Raw genomic sequence first — 15,486 nt, 5'->3', positions numbered from 1 at the left:
AGAATGTGTAATCTACGTTGTCAGAATGTGTAATCTACGTTATCAGAATGTGTAATCTACGTTGTCAGAATGTGTAATCTACGTTATCAGAGCTGCTCTGAAAGGATCAGATATCTGTTTGTTTTTAGGAAACACAGTCAATAAATGCATCAGTCTAAATGTGACATGAGCTCGGGACGCAATTAGTCTTTCCTCAATTCCTTACCCTCCTCTCTTCTGGCCTCCATCTCAAAACTCATTGGTGGAGAGGGTCTGGGGGGGGCGGTACCTCAAATCTTCTCCTCCAGTGCGGTTTGAGGAGGAGGCGAGGATGGAAGGCGCAAGGACGATACTTTTGAGACCCAGTGTACAGGGTGAAAGGTCAATTCCAATCAATTCAGGAAGTAAACACAAAAATTATAATTCCAAATGTTCCTCCATTTTGAAGAGAATTGTAATTGTCAGTGTACTTCTTGATTTGACTGTAATTGAGCCCAATGTGGCTGTATATCTTGGTAAACTGTGTGACTCTGCTGTCTGCCTGTAGGCCCCAGAGGTCATCCGTCTGCAGGATAAGAACCCTTACAGCTTCCAGTCCGACGTCTACGCCTTCGGGATAGTTCTCTATGAGTTGATGTCTGGGGCCTTGCCCTACTCCAACATCAATAACAGAGACCAGGTAGATATCTCTCCTGTTTAATATACATTTATACTGTTCTCTATGAGTTGATGTCTGGGGCCTTGCCCTACTCCAACATCAAGTACCTTCTCCCAAATCCATTCAGCTGAAGTTCTGAAAGAGCTGAAAAATCTGGACCCCTACAAATCAGCCGGGCTAGACAATCTGGACCCTTTCTTTCTAAAATTATCTGCGGAAATTGTTGCCACCCCTATTACTAGCCTGTTCAACCTCTCTTTCGTGTCATCTGAGATTCCCAAAGATTGGAAAGCAGCTGCGGTCATCCCCCTCTTCAAAGGGGGGGACACTCTTGACCCAAACTGCTACAGACCTATATCTATCCTACCATGCCTTTCTAAGGTCTTCGAAAGCCAAGTCAACAAACAGATTACCGACCATTTCGAATCTCACCATACCTTCTCTGCTATGCAATCTGGTTTCAGAGCTGGTCATGGGTGCACCTCAGCCACGCTCAAGGTCCTAAACGATATCTTAACCGCCATCGATAAGAAACATTACTGTGCAGCCGTATTCATTGATCTGGCCAAGGCTTTCGACTCTGTCAACCACCACATCCTCATCGGCAGACTCGACAGCCTTGGTTTCTCAAATGATTGCCTCGCCTGGTTCACCAACTACTTCTCTGATAGAGTTCAGTGTGTCAAATCGGAGGGTCTGCTGTCCGGACCTCTGGCAGTGTCTATGGGGGTGCCACAGGGTTCAATTCTTGGACCGACTCTCTTCTCTGTATACATCAATGAGGTCGCTCTTGCTGCTGGTGAGTCTCTGATCCACCTCTACGCAGACGACACCATTCTGTATACTTCCGGCCCTTCTTTGGACACTGTGTTAACAACCCTCCAGGCAAGCTTCAATGCCATACAACTCTCCTTCCGTGGCCTCCAATTGCTCTTAAATACAAGTAAAACTAAATGCATGCTCTTCAACCGATCGCTACCTGCACCTACCCGCCTGTCCAACATCACTACTCTGGACGGCTCTGACTTAGAATACGTGGACAACTACAAATACTTAGGTGTCTGGTTAGACTGTAAACTCTCCTTCCAGACCCATATCAAACATCTCCAATCCAAAGTTAAATCTAGAATTGGCTTCCTATTTCGCAACAAAGCATCCTTCACTCATGCTGCCAAACATACCCTTGTAAAATTGACCATCCTACCAATCCTCGACTTTGGCGATGTCATTTACAAAATAGCCTCCAATACCCTACTCAACAAATTGGATGCAGTCTATCACAGTGCAATCCGTTTTGTCACCAAAGCCCCATATACTACCCACCATTGCGACCTGTATGCTCTCGTTGGCTGGCCCTCGCTTCATACTCGTCGCCAAACCCACTGGCTCCATGTCATCTACAAGACCCTGCTAGGTAAAGTCCCCCCTTATCTCAGCTCGCTGGTCACCATAGCATCTCCCACCTGTAGCACACGCTCCAGCAGGTATATCTCTCTAGTCACCCCCAAAACCAATTCTTCTTTGGCCGCCTCTCCTTCCAGTTCTCTGCTGCCAATGACTGGAACGAACTACAAAAATCTCTTAAATTGGAAACACTTATCTCCCTCACTAGCTTTAAGCACCAACTGTCAGAGCATCTTACAGATTACTGCACCTGTACATAGCCCACCTATAATTTAGCCCAAACAACTACCTCTTTCCCAACTGTATTTAATTTATTTATTTATTTTGCTCCTTTGCACCCCATTATTTTTATTTCTACTTTGCACATTCTTCCATTGCAAAACTACCATTCCAGTGTTTTACTTGCTATATTGTATTTACTTTGCCACCATGGCCTTTTTTGCCTTTACCTCCCTTCTCACCTCATTTGCTCACATTGTATATAGACTTGTTTTTTTTTACTGTATGTTTGTTTTACTCCATGTGTAACTCTGTGTCGTTGTATCTGTCGAACTGCTTTGCTTTATCTTGGCCTGGTCGCAATTGTAAATGAGAACTTGTTCTCAACTGGCCTCACCTGGTTAAATAAAGGTGAAATAAATAAATAAATAAAAAATCAATAACAGAGACCAGGTAGATATCTCTCCTGTTTTAATATACATTTATTATAATGTTCTCTATGAGTTGATGTCTGGGGCCTTGCCCTACTCCAACATCAATAACAGAGACCAGGTAGATATCTCTCCTGTTTAATATACATTTATTATAATGTTCTCTATGAGTTGATGTCTGGGGCCTTGCCCTACTCCAACATCAATAACAGAGACCAGGTAGATATCTCTCCTGTTTAATATACATTTATACTGTTCTCTATGAGTTGATGTCTGGGGTCCTGTCCTACCTGAGCAAGGTCTCCTACCCCTGACCTCTGACCCCTCTAGATAATCTCTTCATGGTAGGTCGGGTATACCTGTCTCCTGACCTCTAACCCTCCACCTCTCCCCTCTAGATAATCTCTTCATGGTGGGTCGGGGCTACCTGTCTCCTGACCTCTGACCTGTAACCCTCTACCTCTCCCCTCTAGGTAATCTGCATGGTGGGTCGGGGCTACCTGTCTCCTGACCTCTAACCCTCCACCTCTCCCCTCTAGATAATCTGCATGGTGGGTCGGGGATACCTGTCTCCTGACCTCTGACCTGTAACCCTCTACCTCTCCCCTCTAGGTAATCTGCATGGTGGGTCGGGGCTACCTGTCTCCTGACCTCTAACCCTCCACCTCTCCCCTCTAGATAATCTTCATGGTGGGTCGGGGCTACCTGTCTCCTGACCTCTAACCCTCCACCTCTCCCCTCTAGATAATCTTCATGGTGGGTCGGGGATACCTGTCTCCTGACCTCAGTAAGGTGCGCTCCAACTGTCCTAAAGCCATGAGGAGGCTGATGGCTGACTGTATGAAGAAGAAGAGAGAGGAACGACCCCTATTCCCTCAGGTAACTATGGAGACGGGACCCCTATTCCCTCAGGTAACTATGGAGACGGGACCCCTATTCCCTCAGGTAACTATGGAGACGGGACCCCTATTCCCTCAGGTAACTATGGAGACGGGACCCCTATTCCCTCAGGTAACTATGGAGGACAGGACCCCTATTCCCTCAGGTAACTATGGAGGACAGGACCCCTATTCCCTCAGGTAACTATGGAGGACAGGACCCCTATTCCCTCAGGTAACTATGGAGGACGGGACCCCTATTCCCTCAGGTAACTATGGAGACGGGACCCCTATTCCCTATTCCCCCTCCTCAGGTAACTATGGAGACGGGACCCCTATTCCCTCAGGTAACTATGGAGACGGGACCCCTATTCCCTCAGGTAACTATGGAGACGGGACCCCTATTCCCTCAGGTAACTATGGAGACGGGACCCCTATTCCCTCAGGTAACTATGGAGACGGGACCCCTATTCCCTCAGGTAACGATGGAGGACGGGACCCCTATTCCCTCAGGTAACTATGGAGACGGGACCCCTATTCCCTCAGGTAACTATGGAGGACGGGACCCCTATTCCCTCAGGTAACCCCTATTCCCTCAGGTAACTATGGAGACGGGACCCCTATTCCCTCAGGTAACTATGGAGACTATTCCCTCAGGTAACTATGGAGGACGGGACCCCTATTCCCTCAGGTAACTATGGAGACCCCCTATTCCCTCAGGTAACGATGGAGGACGGGACCCCTATTCCCTCAGGTAACTATGGAGACGGGACCCCTATTCCCTCAGGTAACTATGGAGACGGGACCCCTATTCCCTCAGGTAACTACCCCTATTCCCTCAGGTAACTATGGAGGGACGGGACCCCTATTCCCTCAGGTAACTATGGAGACGGGACCCCTATTCCCTCAGGTAACTATGGAGACGGGACCCCTATTCCCTCAGGAACTATGGAGGACCCCCTATTCCCTCAGGTAACTATGGAGGACGGGACCCCTATTCCCTATTCCCTCAGGTAACTATGGAGGACGGGACCCCTATTCCCTCAGGTAACTATGGAGACGGGACCCCTATTCCCTCAGGTAACTATGGAGAGGGACCCCTATTCCCTCAGGACCCCTATTCCCTCAGGTAACGATGGAGGGACCCCCTATTCCCTCAGGTAACTATGGAGACTATTCCCTCAGGTAACTATGGAGACGGGACCCCTATTCCCTCAGGTAACGATGGAGGACCCCCTATTCCCTCAGGTAACTATGGAGACTGGACCCCTATTCCCTCAGGTAACGATGGAGGACCCCTATTCCCTCAGGTAACTATGGAGACGGGACCCTTATTCCCTCAGGTAACGATGGAGGACGGGACCCCTATTCCCTCAGGTAACTATGGAGACGGGACCCCTATTCCCTCAGGTAACGATGGAGGATGGGACCCCTATTCCCTCAGGTAACTATGGAGACGGGACCCCTATTCCCTCAGGGAACTATGGAGGACGGGACCCCTATTCCCTCAGGGAACTATGGAGGACGGGACCCCTATTCCCTCAGGTAACTATGGAGGAAGGGACCCCTATTCCCTCAGGTAACGATGGAGGACGGGACCCCTATTCCCTCAGGTAACTATGGAGACGGGACCCCTATTCCCTCAGGTAACTATGGAGAACACTTCACTGTACATGCCAGGGGTTGAGCTGAATGTTTTAAAATGACCAAGACTATCCACCCCACCAAGATATTCACCTCACCAGAAACCTCTTCCTGCTCATGAGGTTAACCTGTGTGGGGACCGAGCCAGCCCTCCTTGGAGTTGTTTAACTTGTATGTATGAAGGAGAATGTGTTATTTCCCACCACCAGGTGGCCTCAGAGTACTAGAAATACATTCACACTAACGTCTCACTGTGTTTTTGAAAAAACTGCTGGAAAGCCCAGCTGAGGTTCTGCTGACCACCAGACACTAACTACTGACCACCAGACACTAACTACTGACCACCAGACACTAACTACTGACCACCAGACACTAACTACTGACCACCAGACACTAACTACTGACCACCAGACACTAACTACTGACCACCAGACACTAACTACTGACCACCAGACACTAACTACTGACCACCAGACACTAACTACTGACCACCAGACACTAACTACTGACCACCAGACACTAACTACTGACCACCAGACACTAACTACTGACCACCAGACACTAACTACTGACCACCAGACACTAACTACTGACCACCAGACACTAACTACTGACCAGCTGAGGTTCTGCTGACCACCAGACACTAACTACTGACCACCAGACACTAACTACTGACCAGCTGAGGTTCTGCTGACCACCAGACACTAACTACTGACCACCAGACACTAACTACTGACCACCAGACACTAACTACTGACCACCAGACACTAACTACTGACCACCAGGGCCTGTCTCTACTGACCACCAGACACTAACTACTGACCACCAGACACAACACTAACTACTGACCACCAGACACTAACTACTGACCACTACTACTGACCACCAGACACTAACTACTGACTACTGACCACCAGACACTAACTACTGACCAGCTGAGGTTCTGCTGACCACCAGACACTAACTACTGACCACCAGACACTAACTACTGACCAGCTGAGGTTCTGCTGACCACCAGACACTAACTACTGACCACCAGGGCCTGTCTCACACTAACTACTGACCAGCTGAGGTTCTGCTGACCACCAGACACTAACTGACCACCAGACACTAACTACTGACAGAGGTTGTGACCACAGACACTAACTACTGACCACCAGACACTCTGCTGACCACCAGACACTAACTACTGACCACCTGACACTCTGCTGACCACCAGACACTAACTACTGACCACCAGACACTCTGCTGACCACCAGACACTAACTACTGACCACCAGACACTAACTGACCACAACACTAACTACTGACCACCAGACACTGACTACTGACCACCAGACACTAACTACTGACCACCAGACACCTGTGACCACCAGACACTAACTACTGACCAGCAGACACTCTGCTGACCACCAGACACTAACTACTGACCACCAGACACTAACTACTGACCACCAGACACTAACTACTGACCACCAGACACTAACTACTGACCACCAGACACTAACTACTGACCAGCTGAGGTTCTGCTGACCACCAGACACTAACTACTGACCACCAGACACTCAACTACTGACCAGCTGAGGTTCTGCTGACCACCAGACACTAACTACTGACCAGGGACAGGTCTCAACACTAACTACTGACACCAGACACTAACTACTGACCACCAGACACTAACTACTGACCACCAGACACTAACTACTACTACTGACCACCAGACACTAACTACTGACCACCAGACACTAACTACTGACCACCTGAGGTTCTGCTGACCACCAGACACTAACTACTGACCACCAGACACTAACTACTGACCACCAGACACTAACTACTGACCAGCTGAGGTTCTGCTGACCACCAGACACTAACTACTGACCACCAGACACTAACTACTGACCACCAGACACTAACTACTGACCACCAGACACTAACTACTGACCAGCTGTTCTGCTGACCACCAGACACTAACTACTGACCACCAGACACTAACTACTGACCACTAGGTTCTGACCACCAGACACTAACTACTGACCAGCTGAGGTTCTGCTGACCACCAGACACTAACTACTGACCACCAGACACTAACTACTGACCACCAGACACTCTACTGACCACCAGACACTAACTACTGACCACTGAGACTGCTGACCAACACTAACTGACCAGCTGAGGTTCTGCTGACCACCAGACACTAACTACTGACCACCAGACACCTACTGACCAGCTGAGTCTGCTGACCACCAGACACTAACTACTGACCAGCTGAGGTTCTGCTGACCACCAGACACTAACTACTGACCACCAGGGCCTGTCTCACCAGACACTAACTACTGACCAGCTGAGACACTCTACTGACCACCAGACACTAACTACTGACCACCAGACACCTACTGACCACAGACACTAACTACTGACCACCAGACACTAACTACTGACCACCAGACACTAACTACTGACCACCAGACACTAACTACTGACCAGCCAGACACTAACTACTGACCACCAGACACTAACTACTGACCACCAGACACTAACTACTGACCACCAGACACTAACTACTGACCACCAGACACTTCTGCTGACCACCAGACACTAACTACTGACCACCAGGGCACTGTCTCCACCAGACACTAACTACTGACCACCAGACACTCTGCTGACCACCAGACACTAACTACTGACCAGCTGAGGTTCTGTTGACCACCAGACACTAACTACTGACCAGCAGGGCCTGACCACCAGACACTAACTACTGACCACCAGACCTGTCTCACCAGACACTAACTACTGACCACCAGACCTGTCTCTGACCACCAGACACTAACTACTGACCACCAGACACTAACTACTGACCAGCAGACTGAGGTTCTGCTGACCACCAGACACTAACTACTGACCAGCTGAGGTTCTGCTGACCACCAGACACTAACTACTGACCAGCTGAGGTTCTGCTGACCACCAGACACTAACTACTGACCACCAGACCACCAGACACTAACTACTGACCACCAGACACTAACTACTGACCACCAGAGGTTCTGTGACCACCAGACACTAACTACTGACCACCAGGGTTCTGTCTCAACACTAACTACTGACCAGCTGAGGTTCTGCTGACCACCAGACACTAACTACTGACCAGCTGAGGTTCTGCTGACCACCAGACACTAACTACTGACCACCAGACACTGTCTGACCACCAGACACTAACTACTGACCACCAGACACTCTGCTGACCACCAGACACTAACTACTGACCAGCTGAGACACTCTGCTGACCACCAGACACTAACTACTGACCAGCAGACACTCTGCTGACCACCAGACACTAACTACTGACCAGCTGACACTCTGCTGACCACCAGACACTAACTACTGACCACCTGACACTTCTGCTGACCACCAGACACTAACTACTGACCACCAGACACTAACTACTGACCACCAGGGCCTGTCTCAACTAACTACTGACCAGCTGACACTCTACTGACCACCAGACACTAACTACTGACCACCAGACACTAACTACTGACCACCAGACACTACTGACCACCAGACACTAACTACTGACCAGGGTTCTGCTGACCACCAGACACTAACTACTGACCACCAGACACTAACTACTGACCACAGCTGACTTCTGCTGACCACCAGACACTAACTACTGACCACCAGGGCCTGTCTCAACACTAACTACTGACCAGCTGACTGCTGACCACCAGACACTAACTACTGACCACCAGGGCCTGTCTCAACACTAACTACTGACCAGCTGAGGTTCTGCTGACCACCAGACACTAACTACTGACCACTGGGCTGCTGTCACCAGACACTAACTACTGACCAGCTGAGGTTCTGCTGACAGCCTCAATCTAAGATTCTCTGACTTGGCTGTCAGCTTTCTTCCTATTTGAGACGAGTGATTCGAGAGAGGTGATTGGCTAGGGATGACCTTAATAACCTCCTGTGTTTTCTCCTCTGACCTCCTCTGTCAGATCCTGGCGTCCATTGAGCTGCTGGCGCGTTCTTTACCCAAGATCCACCGCTCCGCGTCGGAACCCTCACTGAACCGAGCCGGGTTCCAGACGGAGGACTTCAGCCTGTATGCCTGCTCCTCCCCCAAAACCCCGATACAGGGGGGATACGGTGAGGGGCCACACACGCGCTGGGGGTCCTGTAGTTTCTCCATGGTCAGAGTGTTACTGCCATGTGCTCACGTAACCTGATCTGTGATCAATGGTTTGGCCTGTTGAAATAATAGATAGGATTGGAACATAGACACAATGAGACTCGTTTAGCACATCAGAACAGAACTGCTGTCTCTCCTCTCTCTCTTCCACTCTGTACTGCTGTCTCTCTCCTCTCTCTCTCTCCTCTCTCTCTCTTCCACTCTGTACTGCTGTCTCTCTCTCCTCTCTCTCTCTTCCACTCTGTACTGCTGTCTCTCTCCTCTCTCTCTCTCCTCTCTCTCTCTTCCACTCTGTACTGCTGTCTCTCTCTCCTCTCTCTCTTCCACTCTGTACTGCTGTCTCTCTCTCCTCTCTCTCTTCCACTCTGTACTGCTGTCTCTCTCTCCTCTCTCTCTCTTCCACTCTGTACTGCTGTCTCTCTCCTCTCTCTCTCCTCTCTCTCTCTTCCACTCTGTACTGCTGTCTCTCTCTTCTCTCTCTCTTCCACTCTGTACTGCTGTCTCTCTCCTCTCTCTCTCCTCTCTCTCTCTCTCTCTCTTCCACTCTGTACTGCTGTCTCTCTCCTCTCTCTCTCTTCCACTCTGTACTGCTGTCTCTCTCCTCTCTCTCTCTTCCACTCTGTACTGCTGTCTCTCTCTTCCACTCTGTACTGCTGTCTCTCTCTCCTCTCTCTCTCTTCCACTCTGTACTGCTGTCTCTCTCCTCTCTCCTCTCTCTCTCTTCCACTCTGTACTGCTGTCTCTCTCCTCTCTCTCTCTCCTCTCTCTCTTCCACTCTGTACTGCTGTCTCTCTCCTCTCTCTCTCTCTCTCTGTCTTCCACTCTGTACTGCTCTCTCTCTCTCTCTCTCTTCCACTCTGTACTGCTGTCTCTCTTTCCTCTCTCTTCCACTCTGTACTGCTGTCTCTCTCTCCTCTCTCTCTCCTCTCTCTCTCTTCCACTCTGTACTGCTGTCTCTCTCTCCTCTCTCTCTCCTCTCTCTCTCTTCCACTCTGTACTGCTGTCTCTCTCCTCTCTCTCTTCCACTCTGTACTGCTGTCTCTCTCTCTCTCTCTCTCTCTCCACTCTGTCCACTGCTGTCTCTGTCTCTCTCTCTCCTTCCACTCTGTACTCTGTCTCTGCTGTCTCTCTCTCTCTCTCTCTCTCCACTCTGTACTGCTGTCTCTCTCTCCTCTCTCTCTCTTCCACTCTGTACTGCTGTCTCTCTCTCTTCCACTCTGTACTGCTGTCTCTCTCTCCTCTCTCTCTTCCACTCTGTACTGCTGTCTCTCTCTCTTCCACTCTGTACTGCTGTCTCTCTCCTCTCTCTCTCTTCCACTCTGTACTGCTGTCTCTCTCTCCTCTCTCTCTTCCACTCTGTACTGCTGTCTCTCTCTCCTCTCTCTCTCTTCCACTCTGTACTGCTGTCTCTCTCTCCTCTCTCTCTCTTCCACTCTGTACTGCTGTCTCTCTCTCCTCTCTCTCTCCTCTCTCTCCTCTCTCCACTCTGTACTGCTGTCTCTCTCTCCTATCTCTCTCTTCCACTCTGTCTCTCTCCTCTCTCTCTCTTCCACTCTGTACTGCTGTCTCTCTCTCTCTCTCTCTCTCTTCCACTCTGTACTGCTGTCTCTCTCTCCCTCTCTCTCTCTCTCTCTCTCTTCCACTCTCTCTCTCTCTCTCTTTCCACTCTGTACTGATGTCTCTCTCTCTCTCTCTCTTCCACTCTGTCCACTCTGTACTGCTCTCTCTCTCTCTCTCTTCCACTCTGTACTGCTGTCTCTCTCTCCTCTCTCTCTCTTCCACTCTGTACTGCTGTCTCTCTCTCTCTCTCTCTTCCACTCTGTACTGCTGTCTCTCTCTCCTCTCTCTCTCTCTCTCCTCTCTCTCTTCCACTCTGTACTGCTGTCTCTCTCTCTTCCACTCTGTACTGCTGTCTCTCTCTCTCTTCTCTCTGTACTGCTGTCTCTCTCTCTCTCTCTCTTCCACTCTGTACTGCTGTCTCTCTCTCTCTCTCTCTCTCTCTCCACTCTGTACTGCTGTCTCTCTCTCCTCTCTCTCTTCCACTCTGTACTGCTGTCTCTCTCTCTTCCACTCTGTACTGCTGTCTCTCTCTCCTCTCTCTCTTCCACTCTGTACTGCTGTCTCTCTCCTCTCTCTCTTCCACTCTGTACTGCTGTCTCTCTCCTCTCTCTCTTCCACTCTGTACTGCTGTCTCTCTCTCTCTCTCTCTCTCTCTCTCTCTCTGTCTCTCTACTTCCACTCTGTACTGCTGTCTCTCTCTCCTCTCTCTCACTTCCATTCTGTACTGCTGTCTCTCTCTCCTCTCTCCTCTCTCTCTCCTCTCTCTCTTCCACTCTGTACTGCTGTCTCTCTCTCCTCTCTCTCTCTTCCACTCTGTACTGCTGTCTCTCTCCTCTCTCTCTTCCACTCTGTACTGCTGTCTCTCTCTCCTCTCTCCTCTCTCTCTCCTCTCTCTCTCTTCCACTCTGTACTGCTGTCTCTCTCTCCTATCTCTCTCTTCCACTCTGTCTCTCTCCTCTCTCTCTCTTCCACTCTGTACTGCTGTCTCTCTCTCCTCTCTCTCTCTTCCACTCTGTACTGCTGTCTCTCTCTCCTCTCTCCTCTCTCTCTCCTCTCTCCTCTCTCTCTCCTCTCTCTATTCCACTCTGTACTGATGTCTCTCTCCTCTCTCTCTTCCACTCTGTACTGCTGTCTCTCTCTCTCTCCTCTCTCTCTCCTCTCTCCTCTCTCTCTCCTCTCTCTATTCCACTCTGTACTGCTGTCTCTCTCCTCTCTCTCTTCCACTCTGTACTGCTGTCTCTCTCTCCTCTCTCTCCTCTCTCTCTCCTCTCTCTCTATTCCACTCTGTACTGCTGTCTCTCTCCTCTCTCTCTTCCACTCTGTACTGCTGTCTCTCTCTCTCTCTCTCTCTCTCTCTCTCTCCACTCTCTCTCTGTCCACTCTCTCTCTCTCTCTCTCTCTGTCTCTCTCCTCTCTCTCTCTCTCACTCTCTTCCACTCTGTACTGCTGTCTCTCTCTCTCTCCTCTCTCCTCTCTCTCTCTTCCACTCTGTACTGCTGTCTCTCTCTCTCTCTCTCTTCCACTCTGTACTGCTGTCTCTCTCTCTCTCTTCCACTCTGTACTGCTCTCTCTCTCCTCTCTCTCTTCCACTCTGTACTGCTGTCTCTCTCTCCTCTCTCTCTTCTCATCTCTCTCTTCCACTCTGTACTGCTGTCTCTCTCTCCTCTCTCTCACTTCCATTCTGTACTGCTGTCTCTCTCTCCTCTCTCCTCTCTCTCTCCTCTCTCTCTTCCACTCTGTACTGCTGTCTCTCTCTCCTCTCTCTCTTTCCACTCTGTACTGCTGTCTCTCTCCTCTCTCTCTTCCACTCTGTACTGCTGTCTCTCTTCCACTCTCTCTCTCTCTCTCTCTCTCTCTCTTCCACTCTGTACTGCTGTCTCTCTCTCCTCTCTCTCTTCCACTCTGTACTGCTGTCTCTCTCTCTCTCTCTCTCTCTCCACTCTGTACTGCTGTCTCTCTCTCCTCTCTCTCACTTCCACTCTGTACTGCTGTCTCTCTCTCCTCTCTCTCTCCACTCTGACTGCTGTCTCTCTCTCTCCTCTCTCTCTCTTCCACTCTGTACTGCTGTCTCTCTCTCCTCTCTCTCTCTCTCTCTCCCACTCTGTACTGCTGTCTCTCTCTCTTCCACTCTGTACTGCTGTCTCTCTCTCCTCTCTCCTCTCTCTCTCCTCTCTCCTCTCTCTCTCCTCTCTCTCTTCCACTCTGTACTGCTGTCTCTCTCTCTCTCTCTCTCTTCCACTCTGTACTGCTGTCTCTCTCCTCTCTCTCTTCCACTCTGTACTGCTGTCTCTCTCTCTCTCTCTTCTTCCACTCTGTACTGCTGTCTCTCTCTCTCTCTCTCTCTCTTCCACTCTGTACTGCTGTCTCTCTCCTCTCTCTCTCTTCCACTCTGTACTGCTGTCTCTCTCTCCTCTCTCTCTCTTCCACTCTGTACTGCTGTCTCTCTCTCCTCTCTCTCTTCCACTCTGTACTGCTGTCTCTCTCCTCTCTCTCTTCCACTCTCTGCTCTCTCTCTCTCTCTCTTCCACTCTGTACTGCTGTCTCTCTCTCTCTCTCTCTCCTCTCTCTCTTCCACTCTGTACTGCTGTCTCTCTCCTCTCTCTCTTCCACTCTGTACTGCTGTCTCTCTCTCCTCTCTCTCTTCCACTCTGTACTGCTGTCTCTCGCTCCTCTCTCTCTTCCACTCTGTACTGCTGTCTCTCTCTCCTCTCTTCCAACCTGATCTTCTCTCTTTTCTCTTCATTCCAGGGGAGTTTTCAGCATTTAAATAAGATGCTGATCCAGATTCCACCAGTTCAGCCAGTTCATCCCTCGTCCCTCTTCAACAAGTCTTGTGTTCCTGCGGTGGATTACTTCATCCATTTTAACCACAAACCAACATCCTAGTCTCAAAAGAACGTGCTGTTTTCTACTTTCCACACCTGAAGAGACAGACAGAGCGCCTCTTCCTCTCTCCGATCCACGTCTCAGGAGCTCTACATCTCCGCTGGGGAATCACCACATCGGGGGGAAAACTACAAAATCTGATTTTAGAAACAAGGAAAAGAAAAGTTGAATGACACACAAATTGAAGACACACCGAAGAAACCAAACCAGAGGATGAAGGTGAAAACTGTAAAAGGAGAGAACAGCACTTCTTGATTGTAGGACTGATGAAGGAGGAATATAACTGTTGAGAGCACAAGGACAGGATTGGGGTTAGGGGTCAAGAGAGGTTAGAGGTCGATGGGTTTGGGCAGCACACGCCTTCTCACTCCCCTCCATGACGAAGAGGGCGGAGCTACAGGCACAGGAAACCACACTTCTTTCCTGGCTGCTCATTGGTTACCCGAGATGAAGGGGCCAGGTCTGAGCCAATCGCTGATAAGCTGGATTTCCCAGGGGGGTGGAGTCGACCCTGTGGGAAGAGGACTTGAAATAATTAATTTATTTGAAGAAGAAAAAATCCCCAGTTCTTGTTTGTTTTGTGATTTTAAGGATATGTGGGGGGGGGGGGGGGGGGTGTTCTGAGCTTTTTGTTCTTCTTGTTTTTGTTGACGAGATTGTTGATGTTTTTACTGTCACTACAAAGCATTCCTACCCGGTGATAGGTTCACACACGAATACGCTCGACTCAAGCCTCACTGAAAGGACAGCGACTCTGAGACTGTCCCCTCAGCGCTCTCTCTCACAGATCCATTTTCCAATGAAGGATGCTTTTCCACATTTTTTTCCCCAGACTCCGGGATCTTGCCTTTGTCATTTCGCTCACAGCAGAACTCCATGTTAACCCCCACTCCTCCACTCCTCCACTCCCCCACTCCTCCACTCCCCCACTCCTCCACTCCTCCACTCCTCCACTCCCCCACTCCCCACCCTCCACTCCTCCACCCTCCACTCCTCCACTCCTCCACTCCCCACTCCTCCACTCCTCCACCTCCCACTCCTCCACTCCCCCACTCCTCCACTCCCCCACTCCTCCACTCCCCACTCCTCCACTCCCCCACCCCCACTCCCCCCACTCCTCCACTCCCCCACTCCCCCACTCCTCCACTCCCCCACTCCTCCACTCCCCACTCCCCCCACTCCTCCACTCCCCACTCCTCCACTCCCCTCCTCCACTCCCCCCCACTCCTCCACTCCCCCCACTCCTCCACTCCCCCACTCCTCCACTCCTCCACTCCTCCACTCCCCCACTCCTCCACAACCCCTTGTTTGGATCCTTTTGATTAGTTTATGTGGAGTCGACCGGAAAAACGGCAACATCCTCTTTTTTTTTTTGTTCAGGGATACACAATGTGTTCAACCTAACTTCCGTTTCCCCTGAAAAGCAGAGGTGGGGAACTCCGCTCGCTACGTTAGCGTCACAAAGAGCCTTTTTGAAATCAGCCGAGGACCGTTGTTTTGGAAGGGACAACAACCGGTCTGCTAGAAAAAGAAACTGTGTGAATCTAAGATGGCTGCCAAGTGCCTCTTCAGACTTGGTGTTTTGACTTGGTGTTTTGAGGAGGGGGCGGGGGGAGCCCGATCACAATCCTCTAG

The 15,486-nt window shown here is 50.2% G+C and overlaps 1 protein-coding gene across 3 annotated transcripts in view; it reads left to right on the top strand.

Moving 5' to 3' along the window:
• The window catches only part of braf (B-Raf proto-oncogene, serine/threonine kinase), a 106,827-nt gene extending 92,365 nt beyond the window's left edge, over positions 1 to 14,462 (top strand). For 2 of the 3 annotated variants that reach the window (XM_065021226.1, XM_065021225.1), the window contains 4 exons: positions 527 to 658; positions 3,436 to 3,570; positions 9,212 to 9,362; positions 13,714 to 14,462. In XM_065021226.1, the coding sequence (XP_064877298.1) occupies positions 527 to 658; positions 3,436 to 3,570; positions 9,212 to 9,362; positions 13,714 to 13,736 (441 nt within the window). In that variant the 3' untranslated portion in view covers positions 13,737 to 14,462. Of the gene's footprint in view, positions 1 to 526; positions 1,615 to 3,435; positions 3,571 to 9,211; positions 9,363 to 13,713 lie in introns of those variants that run through there. The other variant, XM_065021224.1, reaches the window with a different exon arrangement.
• Positions 14,463 to 15,486: the final 1,024 nt, after the last annotated feature.

This window comes from Oncorhynchus nerka, linkage group LG8, assembly GCF_034236695.1.
Source record: "Oncorhynchus nerka isolate Pitt River linkage group LG8, Oner_Uvic_2.0, whole genome shotgun sequence".
Lineage (NCBI taxonomy): Eukaryota > Metazoa > Chordata > Actinopteri > Salmoniformes > Salmonidae > Oncorhynchus > Oncorhynchus nerka.
Note: the sequence above shows the minus strand (reverse complement) of the source record. Positions and strands in the feature narration are given on the sequence as shown.